Genomic DNA, 20,775 nt, shown 5'->3' with positions numbered 1-20,775 from the left:
TTTTCTTTATTTGTGTGTGAGGAATGTTCCCTGAAAGTTTGGCCGCACCTTTTTGTAACACCCTGTATATAGTAACTTCCGAGTGCGTGGTTAGGCAGGAAGGTAAAAGGACAGCTTATGTTGCCGCGAGTGAAGCGAGGAACAATATAATATTCATATTCTTCCTTGTCACAACGTCGACAGGCGATCACGCGGTCGTCGATATTTGCACGTGTCGTCACGTTTGCGAGAAATGTTGCGAAATGAGCATTAAGCCCCTATCTGCTAAACCAAAGATGTTGCTAACACAACACTTTGTACAATCTCTGGTCGTGTACAAGTAAGCTGTCTGTAAAATCTTTGGATTTTTTACGAGTTATATCTGAGCGAAGTTTCAGCACCAGTCAAGATTCTTGTTACGGTGATGGAACGGAGCAAAAGCAGGAGGACCAGCTTCGTCGGCAAACGCTGGGAGGCCGGTCCGGGCGCCGCGACAGTCGCGCATCCGTGGCTCTTCCGCGGGCACTGGGAGCGCATGGCCCAATGGCGTCACATATGGGCAAAGCGCGAGCGCACATCGGCGGGCCGGGAGCGCCTACCCAGGAGCACCGTGCCGCCGCCTTCAGGTCGGTGGCACCTCCTTCCAGTCAGCAGGCCGCTATTTAGTCTCTTTAACTATATGTAAAAATCGTAAAACTTTGAGCATAGCAGCTAAGGTTCGGTGACCGTGTCACAATTATGTTAGAAGAAAGAAGCCCTCGGTCACAAATATTAAGTCAAAATTGACGGGTCTAGTGAAGCAGGGGATACAACCCGTCCGCTTTGACCAATGACGTCATACATTAGTCATAGATAGTAACGTCTTCACTTCGAGGTATAGATAATAAAACAGCTCTGTGTTCCGGATAAGCGCTATCATTGTACATTAAAATAATGATTCGTAGCTGTATTGAGGTAATTAGCAGTATTAGTTTGTTACTGTAGAACAATACTTAGTGACTTCTTTTCATTATAGGAATGGATTTGTCTGTTTGTGGGTATGTAATTTCCGTTACTGTCTGTCTAGACGAGCTTCGGTTATTCCTCGATATTTCCGTGTGGTAAGTTCACTTTTCCATTTGCTTCTTTCCCTGTATTTCACTATTTTGACATATTTCACTGTTTTATTCCACCAATATGTGTATTTTCGTGTTGTGAAGTACGTAATAGAAATTTCTCAGCTGTCGACCTTCTTTCGTTTAGCAGCACTAGTATCAGTACGATACTTTCGAATATGTACTTGCTATATTACAGGCGAAACCCCTGACACAACTAAAATTTGTATCCCGTCCTTTACACTGACGACACAACTAAAATTTTGTATACCGTCCTTCACTTCGCCTCTACACTGACCCTATATAAGTCAATTGGCGAGCAAGATACAAATGTTGCGTATAGCTATATAGCTCAAGTAACGAATAGGATGCTATTAGCGTCCAAGGCAACAAGAAAACTGTACCCAATAGTGAAGTAAGGGATACAAATTGTACATGTATCGTCTTCTCGTCTCCGTGTAGTTCAATTCAGGAACAGGTTGCAAATGTAACGTACGTCTATTTCCACCTTTTTGTTACTAGTGTACATATATAGAGGCCAACGGAAGTCTGTTATACATATGTTACATACGTAGGTCCTTCTGTCATTAGTAGTACTGATATGTACGTAAGAAAAGACTGTTAGTAATAGCGGAGATGAAATAAACAACACATCTACAATTTGTATCCCGTGTTCCACTTAGGGTTTACTGAAGCCGAGGATACATCGTTCAAATGAAGAACAGGACAGCAATTCTAGTGAAAATAAAGAAATCGACTTACGACAAACTCGTATTCCGTACTGTACTTAAGCGACACACTTCGAATGAGTTTTTAATTTGTATCGGGTATTTCATTTACGGTTAGTGAAGCAGGGGGTACATAGTTCAAGTGAACAACAGGACAGAAATGCTAGTTGAAACTAAGAAATCGACGTACGCTGAACTTGTATCCCGTACTGCACTTAAGCAATACAGTTCGAAAGAGTTTCGAGATACAACTGACATACATGTGACGTGATGTATTCTTTGCTAATAATATACTTCATTCATTTCTTTCCATTGTATATTGCGGAGAAATACAAACACGCGATATCGTTAACGTGAAAATACTACTGGCCCTTATCTAAGTGAAGTACAGTGTTTTTCTCTCTTGCATTCCTTTGTTTCTGAACATTCTTCTCAGCTCTTTCATCTTTGTAATACATGCTCTCTGGCCAATTCTGACGCCATTTGTTGAAGCCGACGGGCTGTATCCCCCACTAAACTAGACCCAAATTGACCAGGTTTCGACGTTACTAAGAGCGTCGTCTTCAGAAGTAGACTAACTGTTCTAAAACATATTAGGTATATAATACATTAATAAAATTAAAGTTTGTACTGACTGGAAAAAGATGCAGTACTTAAAGTCACATATTAAAAAAAGCTCTAAGCCGGAAAGGCGACGTCATGAATAGTTGTAAGTAAGATGGCGAGCCGCTAAGGGCTGCTCCTACTTTAGTGAACAAGGGTTGCAAAAAGACTGAGGTGCCCACGTAGCCATAGGCGATAACAATATTCTGCATACCGAAAAGAAGGGGCGTAGGTTAGATTGTAAGTAGGCTGTTTAGGTTTTCTTATTGGTAACGCCACGTAGCGCTCTGTATGAAAATCACTGGCTGTGCTTTGTACAGTCTGTGGCTAGTTTGCATTGTTGTCTGCCATTGTAGTGTTGGGCTGTTGGCTGTTAAAAGCGCATAGCGTTGCGCAGTTGGAGGTGAGCCGCCAGCAGTGGTGGATGTGGGGTGAGAGATGACGGAATTTTGAGAGCGGATGATCTGGACGGGTGTCCATCAGAGAGAATAAATTTGTAAGACTGGATGTCATGAAGTGATTTTTGAACACTATTAAGGTAAATACAGTGTTTGTTCTCTATCAAAATCTTTCATTTGCTAACTATGCCTATCAGTCGTTAGTGCCTTCATTAGTTAAAATCTTTTATTTAGCTGGCAGTATTGGCGCTCCCTGTATTGCAGTAGTTCGAGTAATGAAGATTTTTGTGAGGTAAGTGGTTTGTGAAAGGTATAGGTTAATGTTAGTCAGGGCCATTCTTTTGTAAGGATTATTGAAAGTCAGATTGCGTTGCGCAAAAAATATTGTGTGTCAGTTTAAGCACAGTCATGTATAATTTTTTCTAAGGGGACGTTTCAAGATGATTTAGATGAACTGAAGAAGAAAAAAAAGGTCTCGTCATGATGGCCTCATTCTCAACGAACAGCTGCAGCTGAGAAATAAAACCTTTTCGACTGTATAAAGCCATTGCTTGATCTTTGATTCAGATTTCCTCATGCAGTTTACCGAAATGTTGTTTTCCTGTTACATCTTTGCTGTTTTCTTGTATGTCATAACCAAGGTTTTTTTACGTTACAAAATGTATCTCTGTTTAAAGCAGATAAATGTGTAACTTCATCCTATTATCATTAGTGCTTACGTTATGCCTGAATCAGCTGCATCACAATTTCATGTGTCTAATTTTGAATGTACAGTAGCCTAATTGTTTCTGCGGCTACTAGATGGCGCTTGTAGAAACACCATGTTTACTTGCCCACACTTTCTAAGGTCGGCACCTCAGTCTTGTTGCAACCCTTGTTCACTAAAGTACGAGCAGCCCTTAGCGGCTCGCCATCTTACAACTATTCATGACATCGCCTTTCCGGCTTAGATCTTTTATAATATGTGAGTTGTAAGTACTGCATCTTTTTCCAGTCAGCACAAACTTTAATTTTATTAATGTATTATATACGCAATATGTTTTAGAACAGTTAGTCTAATTCTGAAGGCGACGCTCATAGTAGCGTCGAAACCTGGTCAATTTTGACTTAATATTTGTGACCGAGGGCTTATTTGTTCTAATGTAAAAATTATTTTGCAGAATAGCTGTATGTCACATAATTCCACATCTACTTCTAAGATACTCCATTTGTCACAATCTTTGGTGTGACAGACGTTCTTTGTGGACAACTTGTAGGGTTCTATTTTAATTATTTTAGCTTCATTAACCAACCGCGCCAAGAGAGCAGTCCGATTCCACCCCATCTGCTATCACCCATGACGTCCTGTATGACGTCATCAACTTACCTTGCGAAAGATATCTGAGCTTGTCTTACTTTCTAGTGTAATGTATAATGTTTCTAAATTATGCTGCTTGTTCCAAATACGTGGTGATATAAGTGGGCGTGATTCTGAAGGAGCCTCTGAGCATAGCCTGAATTGTCGATAGAAAAATAAGTTGCGTCATTTATTTTATTTTTCCGACAAATATTTAGCTGTTTCTTCCTGTATTTGGCACGATTTCTGGGAGTAAGGTTAGGCAGGAACTTTAAACCACAAATTACACTGCTGCGAGTCAAACGAGTAGTACTTACAAAGTGTTTTTCTTACAGATGTTTGACTGGTTTTTTTCAGTATGAGGTTTGCCAAGAACGTAAGTGCATTGCTCATATAGTTGTGAGTGAATCAGTTATTGATAATTATTGTTCTTGCCCTTTTTTTCCAAATGTGACGTCTTAAACGCGTTGTTGCTGTTGTGGTCTCCAGTACTGAGACTGGTTTGATGCAGCTCTCCATGCTACCCTATCCTGTGCAATGTTCATCATCCCCCAGTACTTACAGCAACCTACATCCTTCTGAATCAGTTTAGTGTATTCATCTCTTGGTCTCCCTCTACGATTTTTACCCTCCATGCTACCCTCCAATGCTTAATTTGTGATTAATTGATGCCTCAGAACATGTCCTACCAACCGATCCCTTCTTCTTGTCAAGTTGTGCCACAAACTCCTCTTCTCCCCAATTCTAATCAGTACTTCCTCATTAGTTATGTGATCTACCCATCTAATCTGCAGCATTCTTCCGTAGCACCACATTCCGAAAGCTTCTATTCTCTTCTTGTCCAAACTAGTTTTCGTCCATGTTTCACATCCATATGTGGCTACACTCCATACAAATACTTTCAGAAACGACTTCCTCACACTTAAAACTATACTCGATGTTAACTAATTTCTCTTCTTCAGAAACACTTTCCTTGCCATCGCCAGTACACATTTTATATCCACTCTACTTCGACCATCATCAGTTATTTTGCTCCCCAAATAGCAAATTTCCTTCACTACTTTGTGTCTCATTTCTTAATCTAATTCCCTCAGCATCACCCGACTTAATTCGACTGCAGTCCATTATTCTCGTTTTGCTTTTGTTGATGTTCATCTTATACCCTCCTTTGAAGACACTGTCCATTCCGTTCAACTGCTCTTCCAAGTCCTTTGCTGTCTCTGACAGAATTACAATGTCATTGGCGAACCTCAAAGTTTTTATTTCTTCGCCATGGATTTTCATACCTACTCCGAATTTTTCTTTTGTTTTCTTTACTGCTTGCTCAATATACAGATTGAATAACATCGGGGAGAGGCTACAACCCTCTCTCACTCCCTTCCCAATCACTGCTTCCCTTTCATGCCCCTCGACTCTTATAACTGCCATCTAGTTTCTGTACAAATTGTAAATAGCCTTGCGCTCCCTGTATTTTACCCCTGCCACCTTTAGAATTTGAAAGACAGTATTCCACTTAAAGGCGTTACGTATATGAAATAAACTGTTCTTTTAGATGTCTTGTTGTTATTGGCGGTGGATCACTCTCACTGTGTATGCGTGGTTTTGCGACATGGTTTGTAGTAACGATTTGTTCAACTGGGATTGAGTCTTTAGCTTTTATTGGTTACTTTCTTTTTTCCCAATCATTGATTAGCTCTTTTTTGCTTATTTGCGATTTTAATTTAATATACATATATTTACTTTTAGTTCATGCTGGAGGAATTGTGTGCGTATGCTTTTTTTCGTTAGTTCGTTGTTTCAGGGATGTGCAAGGTACTCCTGTTAACATTTGAGCGAATATCCGATTCTAATTCGGCGTTTCTTGCATTTCTTTCGGTTTATTCTCAACGAATTTGTCTGCATTTATTTTCGATTAGGTGATTTTTTGTGGCATATGTGAAATTATTATTAAAAAATCTTATTATGTAGGGTGTACTCATCCAACTGCTTTTTATCTGCTGGTGCCACAAGTAATGTGTTCCGTTATGTCCACTGTAACTTGGTTTTTACACTAAGAATGATAATACAAACATTATGTTTCAGAATCTTTATTCTATATCGCATCATTACTATTATGTTACTTTGGCAAAACTTAAAAATACTGACATGCTTACAACACTGATGTACATCTTACTTACAGGCTAAACTGGCTGGGCTGATAGAAGGAAATTTAAAGGGGGGAGGAACTACGTCTCATGGTGGAAACTTTTTTTTAGTGTAACATCAGTGCCCAGTGGGAAACTCACCAGGCAAGTACTAAAGATGTTCAAGATACAAAAGTAAAGTGAAAAATAATGTTAGTACATTTCATCAAAATACTGGGGGATTGAAGAATAAAATTTATGAGCTTTTGTTTTGATTAGAAGATACAGAAACTAAGAATGTAATAGATGTACTATGCCTGTCTGAGCATCACATTATCACTGATATGCAAAAGGTTAACATCAATGGGTACAAATTAGCTGCACATGTAAGTAGAGATAATATGATGAGAGGAGTTGCCATATATGTCAAAAGCTTCCACAGTGAAAAAATTTAGAAACTAAATAATTTTGTGTAGAGCAACATATGGAAGCATGTGCCACTGAACTTAAACTAATGATGGCACTTTCATAATTGTAACAGTGTATAAGTCCCCCTCAGGGAATTTCCAGCTATTTCTAGCAAACTTGGGTGCTTTGTTGTGCTATCTGTCAGACAGGGCGAAGCAAATTATCATTTGTGTGGATTTCAATGTTGATTCCCTGAAAGAGTGTAATAGGAAGGATGACCTTGTAGTATTACTCATTTCTTTCAATTTGAGCTCTCATTTATTTTCCTACTTGGATAAAAAAGAACAGCAGTACATTCATAGATAACTTTTTTATAGACCAAGATAAGTTTAAGGACATGAATGCTTATCCTGTTGAGAATGGTCTTTCAGATCATGGTGCACAGCTAGTTACAGTACATGACATAGCTCCATGCAGTATATCAAATCATACTTTCAAAGCAGTGGATTCAGTTAACAATATAAATATTGCCAACTTTAGGGAAAGCCTACAGCAGCTAGACTGGGATGAAGTGTATAAGGAACCCGATGCAAACATGAAATATAACTTATTTCCTGATACATTTTTAAGGGTATTTGAAAATTGATGTCCCAAGAAAATAGTTAAACATAATTCCAAGAAAACATACAAAAAACATGGCTAACTAAAGGAATAAGAATATCTTGCAACTGTAAAAGAGAACTGTATCTAACAGCAAGAGGGAGTACTGACCCCAAAATTGTTCAATATTATAAAAACTATTGTGCGGTTCTAAGGAAAGTTATTAAAAAGTCCAGAAGCATGTGTATCATGTCTGAGATCAGTAACTCCGATAATCAAATTAAAGCAATTTGGAATATTATTCAAAGGGAAATAGGGCAACCAAGAACACAGGAACACTTTAGTGCCATAAAACTGAATGACAAGTGTACTAACAAACAATCAGAAATTGAAAATATTTTCAATAATCATTTTTTTAAATGTCGTGGAGAAAATAGGATCTAGATCTTCACTAGAAGAGGCAAGGCTACTAATAGAAGAGGCCATACCTGTGCAGTTTGAAATAACTGTAATTCCACCACCTTCTCCCTCTGAAATCAGTAAAATAATAAACTCACTGAAAAGCAAAAGCTCTTACGGAATTGATGGAATTTCCAGCAAGATACTTAAAGCTTGTTCCCCACAGATAAGTAGGATTCTCAGCCACGTATGTAATACCTCTTTGGAGCAGGGTGTTTTCCCCGATAGACTGAAATATGCCATTGTAAAACAATTGCATAAAAAGGGGGATACGTCGGATGTCAACAACTACCACCCAATCTCTCTCCTGACAGCTATATCAAAAAATTTTGAGAAAGTAATGTATTCAAGAGTAGCCTCCTATATTTGTAAAAATAAAGTACTAACAAAACGTCAGTTTGGTTTTCAGAAAGGTTTTTCAACAGAAAATGCTATAAACGCTATCATTGATCAAATATTAATTGCTCTGAATTACTGAACATCACCCATTGGTATTTTTTGTGATCTCTCAAAGGCCTTTGATTGTGTAAATCATGGAATTCTTTTACATAAGCTAAATCATTATGGTTTGAGTGGGGCAGTGCACAAATGGTTTAATTCATACTTAACTGGAATCATGCAGAAAGTTGAAATAAGTGGTTCATGTAATGTTAAAACAACAGCTGATTCCTCAAACTGGAGGGGGGGAGGCTATCAAGTACAGGGTCCCACAGGGTTTGTTCTTAGGTCCTTTACTATTCTTCATATGCATTAATGACTTACCATTCCACACTAATGAAAATGCAAACCAAGAACTAAGTGATGTAATTGTAAATGGTGTTTTTCACAAAATTATTAAGTGGTTCTCACTAAACGGACTCTTTAAATTTTGATAAAACACAGCATATACAGTTCCGTACAGTAAATGGCACAACTCCAGTAATAAATATAGACTTTGAACAGAAGTCTGTAGCTAAGGTAGAATTTTCATAATTTTTAGGTGTGTCCATTGATGAGAGGTTAAACTAGAAGCAACACATTGATGGTCTGCTGAAACGTCTGAGTTCAGCTACGTATCCTATTAGGGTTGTTGCAAATTTTGGTGATAAGAATCTCAGTAAATTAGCTTACTATGCCTACTTTTATTCACTGCTTTCGTATGGCATCATATTCTGGGGCAATTCATCGTTGAGTAGAAAAGTATTCGTTGGTCAAAAACGTGTAGTCAGAATAATTGCTGGAGCCCACCCACAGTCATCCTGCAGACATCTATTTAAGGATCTAGGGATCCTCACAGTATATATATATATATATATATATATATATATATATATATATATATATATATATACACTTATGAAATTTGTTGTTAATAATCCAACCCAGTTCAGAAGTAATAGCAGTGTGCATAGCTATAACATCAGGAGAAAGGATGATCTTCACTATGCAGGGTTAACTCTGACTTTGCCACAAAAAGGGGTAAATTATGCTGCCACAAATGTCTGTGGTCACCTACCAAACAGCATCAAAAGCCTGGCAGATAGCAAACTAACATTTAAAAATGAATTAAAAGAATTTCTATATGACAATTCCTTCTACTCATTAGCAGAATTTTTAGATATAAATTAAAGGGGAAAAAAGACAACAACAACAACTTAAACATTAGTGTCATGCAATATTTAGTGTAATGTAATATCTTGTACAGACATCTTTTATTAACCTGACACGTTGCATATCATTACAAAGTGTCGTATTCATGATCTATGGTACAAGTATTAATCTTACACAATTACATGCTTCTTGCACAACATCTCGTAAGACAGTGCCGTCCAATGCCAACAGGGCTGCCCTTTTATATGTTAATCTGAACCATCCTCAGTATTGTTATAAAGGGTACTTTTAATAAAAATTGCCTCAAAATTAATGACATTTTCAACAGTTCTACTGGCACGTATAGAGCAAATACATTAATCGATTTTCAAGCATTTAATATTTTAGGGGTGTGCAAATACTCAAATTGAAATATTAACAATACTTTTACTATTTTTGTAAAATGCAAAAGATACATGGTTCGGAAAATGTTCCTACCAGTGTATATGTTTCAAAGTCTCCCACTGAATGTGGCCAAATACGTCTTTTATTTATTATTGACAAAACACATAAAGAACTGCCTATCTTTAGAAGCCAATTATAACATTTTCGCTAATTACCTTTTAATTCGCTAATCAATTTTTATTTTCTCAGTTAGTTTTTCATTTAAATAACACAGACTTTAATTTAGATACTGTTTTAACACAAATCCTTCTCAGTTTCAAAGAAATGACTTTGACCAATATACTCGATCATTTGTTCCATATTTCACCTAATTACATTAATCCTAAAAATTCCCACCAATTACAGATCTTATATACTTCAATACAATTACAATTTAGTAAAGAGTTTCATTGAAACAATTTTGTAAGTATAGGTATACCTACAACGCTACCTTTTTTTACATCAGTGATTCCTGTTTATTTCAAATTGGTTCGAAAAATACGCGTGAAATGGGTTTCAATGGACTGTTACGTCTCGCACTGATGTCTGGTTCATGGTTCGGTTTGCAGTTTTCGGTATCGCTGTCTTCGTTTGAGCTATATAGGTCACGGAAGAAATTCGATTCCGATAATGCGGTTTTTTATATTTTTGTGTTTAGTTTGTTCTAGACAAATTTGTATATGAAATTTCTTGATTAAAATAGATTAGCACCAACCTTTGAACCCTTCATTCTATAAATAATCTAGCTCCAATGTGTAAAATAGCTTCAAATTTCTACTTAATTTACAAATGAGATAATGTGTCAAGCTTGTAGGCGAGAAAATCTATGGAGATGGTTTGACATTACGCCTATAGTTTTTGAAAGTAACTAAGGGCTCTAAGTATCAAACACTATCTGAGTATAGTGTCGGTAATTCGGGGCCAGTTTTAAACAAAAGCTAGTTTTTCACGTTTATCAATGTTTATGACATATCTCCTATGTGTCCTAAAATTGCATAATTTTGCAAGTACATTCAGTGGTATGTGTGGATACTGTATGCAAAAAGTGTTACGAATAGCTAAAACTTTCTGGCTGAGAGGCCGTGGGCCGGTCTTTGTGGCCGAGCGGTTCTAGGAGCTTCAGTCTGGAACCGCGCGACCGCTACAGTCGCAAGTTCGAATCCTGCCTCGGGCATGGATGTGTGTGATGTCCTCAGGTTAGTTAGGTTTAAGTAGTACTAAGTTCTAGGGGACTGACGACCTCAAATGTTAAGTCCCATAATGCTCAGAGCCATTTGAACCATTTTTTTGTGTTGATGTTTGCACAGTAGTTCTAGTCTGCGTATGAACAGAACTGCTTTTCACTTGACGATGTTTATTTTAATACGCCATCGTTCCAACCAAGGCTCAGTAGTTCTGAGTGGTGTCTGTATTCTTGAATTAATGTTCGACGGTTTCCAATTCTGCGCAAGGATGGCTGTGTCATCCGCGTAATGGCTAACGTCGTTAATGTACAGGTTGAGCAAGATAGGCCCTAGGATGCTTCCCTGGGTACTCCAGCTTGGATAACGCGTTGTGTCGATTGTTTCCCTGCACGTCAGTGTGGGCACATCTGTTCGTGAGACATGAGTGTATGAGACGTACGGGTCCGTGCGAGAAACCAGCTTCGCTTAGTTTGCATATAAGGCCGTTGTACCAAAGACAATCAAAAGCGTTTTCAATGTCCAGGAACAAGACCCCTGTGGCTTTGTTCATGTTGTAGCCGTGTGTCATATGTTCGACTACGTGGAGGGCTGCCGTGGAGGTCCCGTTTATATAGAGCGCATATAGGGCACCATCATACGTCACACGAGGCCGATTGTAAGTCTATCTCTGACTAACGTCATTTTTCACGATTGAAGGTAATCGATTGTCACATCGTCGGTGCAAAGTCGACCGCCAAATATTATCTACCTTTCAACCTTCCTCTTTTCTGCTAAAATTATTGTGGTTTTTCTAAATCTCTATAGCTTCTCTATACATGCGTTCATAATATGCGATCTCCTAGCTAGCACGCTCGTCTCACTAAATTTTATTTCATGATCACAGTCTTTAAACACAATTTCCGCTGCAGCTGATTTGTAAATATGTCCCATTCGACAGTTCCTTTTGTGTTCGGTTAAGCGGGTATTGACACTTCTTTTTGTTGTTCCAATATAAACCTTCCCCCACTTTTTTCATTTATTTCTGTTTGTGTCTATCATCGCATATATCTCTATCTTCCTAAACTAGTAAAGAAAGTGTAAAAACTTATAATCGAGAAGAGCACCGTGAAAATATATAGAAACATACTAAAGCTATGATTAACACAGAAGACCTGTTGGGAATGACCACCGTATTCTGATCACATAGAACGAAGCCAGTGATAAAGAAAAGGAAATTTTTTGCGATCAAAGACGGTTCTGAATTCTTTGAATCTCAGTATGGCATCTGCCTTTCCTACGATTACGTGGTTGGATACAAAGTGATGGCAACACTGTTATAATTCATACCAAACTTTATTGAGATACGTTCGCCGTACCACATGCCGTAACTACAATCGCCCAGCATCTCGATAACCTTCCCCCTATCCCCCCTACCCACCCCCTTCCATAGACGGAAGGCGTAGTACATCGACAGCGCTTCTCTCCACGTCGATGTCTCGCCGCCCTGTGGCACGTGTGATATCTTCTCTCGTGTTGTAGAGCGTGCGACGAAGACCTTCCTTCATTTTGGCGAATAGGTCGTAATCGCAAGGACTCGTATCCAGTGAATACGGCAGATGTTCCAGTATCTCCCACTCCACACACGCAGGAGCTCCTACACGGGGTTCACCGAGTGGCATCGTGCATTGGAATGAAATGTCGGAAGTTACTGTCGCTTTATTCTCAGTGTGGGATAAATGAGTTGTGGCAATAAAATGCATTAGCAGGCTGCAGTGACCGGCTGCCCCTGTGGTCCATGGGTTAATCCTGCATCACGTTGTATCGCAGGGGCAGACGTCACATTTATCCCACACTTAGAATAAAGTGACGGCAGCATCTGGTACTCGTGACGGCAGCATCTTGTAACAGACGTTACGACTTACCTTAGAAGGTAGGTTAAGGAAAGGCAAACTTACGTTTATAGCATTTGTAGACTTAGAGTAAGCTTTTGACAACGTTGGCTGGAACACTCTCTTTGAAATTCTGAAGGTGACAGTGGTAAAATACAGGGAGCAAAAGGCTATTCGCAATTTGTACAGAAAGCAGTTGACAGTTATAAGACTCGAAGGGCACGTTAGGGAAGCAGTACTTGAGAAGGGAGTGAGACAGGGTAGTAGCCTATCCCCGATGTTATTCAGTCTCTATATTGAGCAGTAAGGGAAACAAAACAAATTTAGAGTAGGAATTAAAATCCAAGGACAAGAAATCAAAGCCTTGATTTTTGCTGGTGACACTGTAACTCTGTCAGAGCCAGCAAAGTATGTGGAAGAATAGTTGAACGGAATGGACAGTGTCTTGAAAGGAGGATATAACATGAACATCAGCAAAAGCAAAACGAGGATAATGGAATGTAGTCGAATTAAATCAGGTGATGCTGAGAGAACTAGATTAGGAAATGAGACACTGAAAGTAGTATATGAGTTTTTCTATTTGGGCGGCAAAATAACTGATGATGGTAGAAGCAGAGAGGATATAAAATGTAGACGCCGGTAGCAAGGAAAGCGTTTCTGAAGAAGACTAATTTGTTAACGTCGAGTATAGATTTAAGTGTCAGGAGGTCTTTTCTGAAAGTATGTGTATGGGGTGTAGGCATGTTTGGAAGTCAAACATGGATGATAAACAATTGAGACAAGAAGAGAATAAAAGCGTTTGAAATGTGATGTTGCAGAAGAATGGTGAAGATTAGATGGGTAGATCTCGTAAGTAATGACGAAGTACTGAATAGAATACGGAAGAAGAGGAATTTGTAGCACAACTTGACTAGAAGAACGGATCAGTTGGTAGGACATGTTCTGAGGTATCAAGGGTCAACCAATTTAGTACTGCTGGGAAGCGTGGAGGGTAAGAACCGTAGAGAGAGACCAAGAGATGAATAAACTTAGTAGGTTCAGAAGGATGTAGGTTGCAGTAGTTACTCAGAGACGAAGGGGCTTGGATACGATACAGTTGCATGAAGAGCTTCATCAGACCAGTCCTTGGACTGAAGAGCACAACAACAACAACAACAACAACAGTAGCATCCGGCACTGCATCCCATCACCCTTCATACCAGTGCACCCGACAAAGTCTATGCGATCACTACCTATTCTCCAGAATCAAGGAATGTCTTTGTGGCACAAACTACAACACGAGAAAAGATATCGAACTGCCAGAGGGCTGTCCTTGCAAGGTAGAAATGGACGCGCTGACGATGTACGACACCTTAATCTGTGGGGAAAGGTGATCGAGACGTAGGGCGATAGAGGGAATGTAATATGGTAAAAGTCTGTCAATTAAGCCTGATATGAATTACAACGCTGTTGCCACTACTTTTTTCCAACCCGTATGTTTGTGGTCATTCCACTCCAAATCGCTCGGTACGCATACGCCATGGTAATTAATGGGTGCGACAGCTTCCAGTGAAGGTTGTGCTATAGTGTAATTATACAATAATGAATCTTTCTACCCAATTATGCGCAATACGTTACATTTGATAATGATGATCGTCAACTGCCGCTCGCGATCCCAAGTATTGATTTTCTGCAAGTCTTCCTGCAGTTAGCTACAATGTCCTAATTTTGCGATTTCTCTGTGTAAAACAGCGGCATCTGCGCAAAATTTCATCCAAGAAAAATGGTCCAGAAACACTTCGTTGGGGTACACATAAAATTATTTTTACGACTGAAGACTGCGCTCCTATAAAAATGACGTGGTGTATTATTAAATTTGCTAGGGACTCTTCGTTCTAATCACAGAGCTGATCTGACGTTCCGTATTCTCGTATTTTGTTCATTAGGCAGCAGTGTGGAACAGAACCAACGCCTTCTGAAAGTAATGGAGTATGTTATCAAGAAGGACACCGGTATCTATTTTTTTCTATGCGTCGTGGACGAGCAATGCTTGTTGTTTGCGAAATCCACGTTGACTCCTGCAAAGGCGATTTTAGTCATCTGAATGGCCATCATATTCGAGTATAAAACATGCTCCAGAGTTCTACAACAGAGTGGCTTCATCGATACAGCCATATCGTTCTGTGCAGCTCTTTGACGACCCTTTTTGAAAACGGAAATTACCTGCGCATTTACCTAAGTAGTAGGAACACTTTTGTTCCTCGAACAAACTTCGGTAAACTTGCTAAAAGAGAAGGGAGTTCTTTGGCGTACTTTGTGCAGAATGGTATCCCATCAGGTCCAATCGCCTTTTTTCTGCCCAACGATTTTATTTGATTTTCTGTCCCGAGGTACCTACGCGCGCCTGATTGGAGACAAGCCCGGAGATCATATCGGCCAAGGAAGTTGCTACAGGTCTCGCAGAGCACTTTGTCTCAAGGCCAGTGTGTGGTCGAGCGTTATCCTGTTGCAAGAACGACCCAGCATCCTGTTGCAAGAGCGGCAAAAGATGGAGTCTAAAAACATTCTGCACGCACTGAGCGCTGGTTAGCGTCCGCTCCAGCAACAGCAAAGGTGAGCGAGACTGTAGCTTATAGAACCGCACGCCATAACGCCTGAGGTGGAGCCAGTGTGTCTTAGACGAATGCACTCTACGAGACAGGGCTCACCAGGTCTACGTCGGAAGAGTAAACGACCATCACTTACGTGCAAGCAGAATCTACTCTCATCGCTGAAGATCACGGCGCGCCATTCCGTCTTCCACGTGATCCTCTGATCCTCTAAAGCGCGTTAGAGGTGAGCGTGTCCATAGTACCACTGATAATAACCAGTTCGAAACAGCTCGTGTTGACACGTCTAGGCTCAGAAGCCCTCTTATCTATACTCCCGCAGCTAGCCGATCTGTCACTGCCGCCCTTAATACACTACTGGCCATTAAAATTACTACACCTCGAAGATGACGTGCTACAGAAGCGAAATCTAACCGACAGCAAGACGATGCTGTGATATACAAATGATTAGCTTTTCAGAGCATTCAAACAAGGTTGGCGCAGGTGGTGACACCTACAACGTGCTAGATGAAGAATGTTTCCAACCGCTTTCTCATACACAAACAGCAATTGACCGGCGTTGCCTGGTGAAACGTTGTTGTGATGCCTCATCTAAGGAGGAGAAGTGCATACCATCACGTTTCCGACTTTGACAAAGGTCGGATTGTAGCCTATCGCGATTGAGGTTTGTCGTATGGCGACATTGCTGCTCGCGTTGGTCGAGATCCAAGGACTGTTAGCAGAATTTAGCAGAATATGGAAACGGTGCGTTGAGGAGAGTAATACGGACAACCGTGCTGGATCCCAACGGCCTCGTATCACTAGCAGTCGAGATGACAAGCATCTTATCCGCATGGATGTAACGGATCGTGCAGCCCCGTCTCGATCCCTGAGTCAACACATGGGGACGTTTGCAAGACAACAATCATCTGCATGAACAGTTCGACGAGGTTTGCAGCAGCATCGACTATCAGCTCGGAGACCATGGCTGCGGTTATCCTTGACGCTGCATCACTGACAGGAGCGCCTGCGAAGATGTACCCAACGACGAACCTGTGTGCACGAATGGCAAAACGTCATTTTTTCGGATGAATCCAGGTTCGGTTTACAGCATCATGATGGTCGCATCCGTGTTTGGCGACATCGCAGTGAGCGCACATTGGAAACCTGTATTCGTCATCGCCATATTGGCGTATCACCCGGCGTGATGGTCTAGGGTGCGATTGGTTACACGTCTCGGTCACCTCTTGTCGATGGTGGCCGAGCAAGTGGCTCGTCATGATACGCCAGTCACTACTCGTGATGACCTGTGGTATCGTGTTGAAGCTTCATGGGCAGCTGTACCTGTACACGCCATCCAAGCTCTGTTTGAGTCAATGGTTAGGCGTATCATGGCCGTTATTACGGCCAGAGGTGGTTGTTCTGGGTACTGATTTCTCTGCACTCAAATTGCGTGAAAATGTAATCACATGCCAGTTCTAGTATAATATACACTCCTGGAAATTGAAATAAGAACACCGTGAATTCATTGTCCCAGGAAGGGGAAACTTTATTGACACATTCCTGGGGTCAAATACATCACATGATCACACTGACAGAACCACAGGCACATAGACACAGGCAACAGAGCATGCACAATGTCGGCACTAGTACAGTGTATATCCACCTTTCGCAGCAATGCAGGCTGCTATTCTCCCATGGAGACGATCGTACAGATGCTGGATGTAGTCCTGTGGAACGGCTTGCCATGCCATTTCCACCTGGCGCCTCAGTTGGACCAGCGTTCGTGCTGGACGTGCAGACCGCGTGAGACGACGCTTCATCCAATCCCAAACATGCTCAATGGGGGACAGATCCGGAGATCTTGCTGGCCAGGGTAGTTGACTTACACCTTCTAGAGCACGTTGGGTGGCACGGGATACATGCGGACGTGCATTGTCCTGTTGGAACAGCAAGTTCCCTCGTCGGTCTAGGAATGGTAGAACGATGTGTTCGATGACGGTTTGGATGTACCGTGCACTATTCAGTGTCCCCTCGACGATCACCAGAGGTGTACGGCCAGTGTAGGAGATCGCTCCCCACACCATGATGCCAGGTGTTGGCCCTGTGTGCCTCGGTCGTATGCAATCCTGATTGTGGCGCTCGCCTGCTCGGCGCCAAACACGCATACGACCATCATTGGCATCAAGGCAGAAGCGACTCTCATCGCTGAAGACGACACGTCTCCATTCGTCCCTTCATTCACGCCTGTCGCGACACCACTGGAGGCGGCCTGCACGATGTTGGGGCGTGAGCGGAAGACGGCCTAACGGTGTGCGGGACCGTAGCCCAGCTTCATGGAGACGGTCGTGAATGGTCTTCGCCGATACCCCAGGAGCAACAGTGTCCCTAATTTGCTGGGAAGTGGCGGTGCGGTCCCCTACGGCACTGCGTAGGATCCTACGGTCTTGGCGTGCATCCGTGCGTCGCTGCGGTCCGGTCCCAGGTCGACGGGCACGTGCACCTTCCGCCGACCACTGGCGACAACATCGATGTACTGTGGAGACCTCACGCCCCACGTGTTGAGCAATTCGGCGGTACGTCCACCCGGCCTCCCGCATGCCCACTTATACGCCCTCGCTCAAAGTCCGTCAACTGCACATACGGTTCACGTCCACGCTGTCGCAGCATGCTACCATTGTTAAAGACTGCGATGGAGCTCCGTATGCCACGGCAAACTGGCTGACACTGACGGCGGCGGTGCACAAATGCTGCGCAGCTAGCGCCATTCGACGGCCAACACCGCGGTTCCAGGTGTGTCCGCTGTGCCGTGCGTGTGATCATTGCTTGTACAGCCCTCTCGCAGTGTCCGGAGCAAGTATGGTGGGTCTGACACACCGGTGTCAATGTGTTCTTTTTTCCATTTCCAGGAGTGTACTTTTCCAATGAATACCGTTTATCATCTGCATTTCTTCTTAGCGTAGCAATTTTAATGGCCAGTAGTGTATATAACGACACTGGTGGGCATCTGTGCTGCATGGAAGGCCATAGCCTCGTCTAAGAGTGTGAGAATGTTCACGTGACCTCTGATATCATCGCTACTCAACTAAAACAGCACGTCCAACTTGCGTTGCAATTCTACGAAACGACCATCCCGACACTCTGAAAGCAAAAATGTCACCCCTTTCAAAGAGTCTCAGTTGGCTGCAGGAAGCACGAGTGCGTCTCCGTGGCATAGCTGCCTGCTTGCTTTACACGTTTGCAGCACACACTGCCTTCTGGCTGTGATTTCGCTATTAAAGGGAAGACACAAATGGCACACTGGTAGCTATGCCACTACGCTATCTGTTGGCGGACGTCTTTAAAGCATTGTTAGTACATCTACTATGGCTCAGGTGGCTTACGCCCTCATCGGATCAAAATCTACGTCGTCTTTCCAAGTGTACTAACTTCTTTTTCCGGCAGTGTATTGCGAAATCCGGCATTATGTTCTCGGATGCGTTACCTCTCGCTGTATGAGGGTAGAGCCAGCATTTTGAAAATGATCATTTTGGTGGTCCATTTTTCGCAAGAGATGTGGGCAAGGAAGCAGGCAGCGTTAAGCTCCTGCTTGCAACTAGTTGCCGGCCGGTGTGACCGAGCGGTTCTAGGTCTGGAACCGCGCAACCGTTCCAGTCACAGGTTCGAATCTGACGACAGAAATGCATGCGGATGGCGCCTTGGAGTTGGCGTCCAGGAAAGGCTATCACTTGGGAACTGTACCAAATGCAGGGTGACCAGCAGACTGATAGAATGCACTAGTCCATCGATGGCGATGAGGGAGATCGTGACACTCAGGGTAGAGTCCTATGATGCGGTTCTCTTGTAGGGAACCATAAAGTTTTATGGGCCTGTTGTCCTCCAAATTTTTGAACATTGTACACTCAGCTGTCAGAGTTCTTGTGACACTGTATTTCTTCACCATGTGCGTCCCATCGTAGGAGCATTCGACCCTGACTTCATTTTTATGAATGGCAATGTGCAACCTCATCAAACTATGCAGTTGGAACGAGAGAAAATTTAGCGAATGGTTTGGCCTCGCCTGTCCGTTCCCCGGTCCGGAATCCCATCGAGCACTTCTGGGATGCGTTAGGGAGACGTACTGCGACACGTCCACATACACCAACGGCCAGTTGTCAATCACGCTGGTGAGGAATGGAGCGCCCTACCGTAAGACCTCCTTACCAAACTTCTGGCCAGCATGGTAGCATGCTGGAGAGCATGGCTGCCTTCCATGATGATTACACACTCTATTACGATCATGTCTCGCCTTTTGTAATGTCCACGGAGTCATCATAAATCTCGGTGGCTTTACCGTAATTATTGTCCTCGAATAAAAGTGTCATTTCTAATCGTCCCACTGCATTTTTTTTAAATTACCGTCTTTCCTATTCTGTAACAATGCTTTCTGTGTATGGCCCAAGTTTCATCTAGTTATTTAACTTGTACGGCAAGATAGGAAGAATGAACCGATTGTTGGTATCAATAGCGATCATCCTCCTCTACCTCCTCTGCATTACTGCACATGACGTGTCACTGATCATATTTGTTCTGTGCATGCAGTACATGTGAGGCGCCTAGTTGTTTCCACTGCACTGTGTGGAATACGATGGTTCTGTTATAGTTCACTGTCTTCAAGTTGATGTCCCCAGCGTAGAAAACAGCACGCAGGTCGTATGTTCTGTATCTTGAGGCTGAAACTGACTTTTAGCGAGTTTCTGTTCTGAAATAATGTATCCCTTTTTTGGGTTGCCACTCGCGTATGTTAATATTGCCACACGAGAAGACTACATGATCTTAACACGACACCTTCTGATACAGCTAAGTACATGATCAAACACAATGTTTACGAAAATGTATCTTTACACTATTTGTGGCACGTGTCTGTTCCTCATGACTACCTGAGTGAATCTTTTAAATACTGAATACTGGCAAACACATCCTGCCACAGACAACATGACTGTACATCTCGACTGCCTAATCCAGAGTGACAAACAAGAACTTAAACAAAAATTAGAAACACATCCTACGACAGACAACGTGTCTGTTCTTCTCGACTGCCTAATCCAGAGTGACGAACAGCCCGAAACACTTCGCGCGGCATACCAGAAAAGGCGTGACCCGAACGCTTCCGAAGTGCTTCGTCTGAAATTTCGTCAGTCTTTTGTTTTTGATTTAAATGGTTTTTAATAATTCTAAAATGACTGATTGATAGTCAGCTGTCGAGAGTTAATTATATTAAAAAGTGAAGTCATTCTAATGAGTAGTTTAACTAATAATAATAACTATAGTTTAAGGTTTTGGAGCCCTTGCTGCGAACACAGCAGCCAATCACAGAGCAGTAGTATTATGCAGGTGATCTTCCTCACGGGAGTGGTACCGAATCTAACATCTGTT

General features: G+C 41.9%; 1 protein-coding gene across 1 annotated transcript in view; it reads left to right on the top strand.

Annotated features, from left to right (window-relative positions):
• The first annotated feature begins 403 nt into the window (after positions 1-403).
• The window catches only part of LOC126278891 (uncharacterized), a 201,259-nt gene continuing 180,887 nt past the window's right edge, over positions 404-20,775 (top strand). The window contains exon 1 of the mRNA XM_049979166.1: positions 404-605. Coding sequence (XP_049835123.1) covers positions 404-605 — 202 coding nt within the window. The remainder of the gene's footprint in view (positions 606-20,775) is intronic.

This window comes from Schistocerca gregaria, chromosome 6 (assembly GCF_023897955.1).
Source record: "Schistocerca gregaria isolate iqSchGreg1 chromosome 6, iqSchGreg1.2, whole genome shotgun sequence".
NCBI classification, from domain to species: domain Eukaryota; kingdom Metazoa; phylum Arthropoda; class Insecta; order Orthoptera; family Acrididae; genus Schistocerca; species Schistocerca gregaria.
This window is presented reverse-complemented; position numbering and strand designations above follow the sequence as displayed.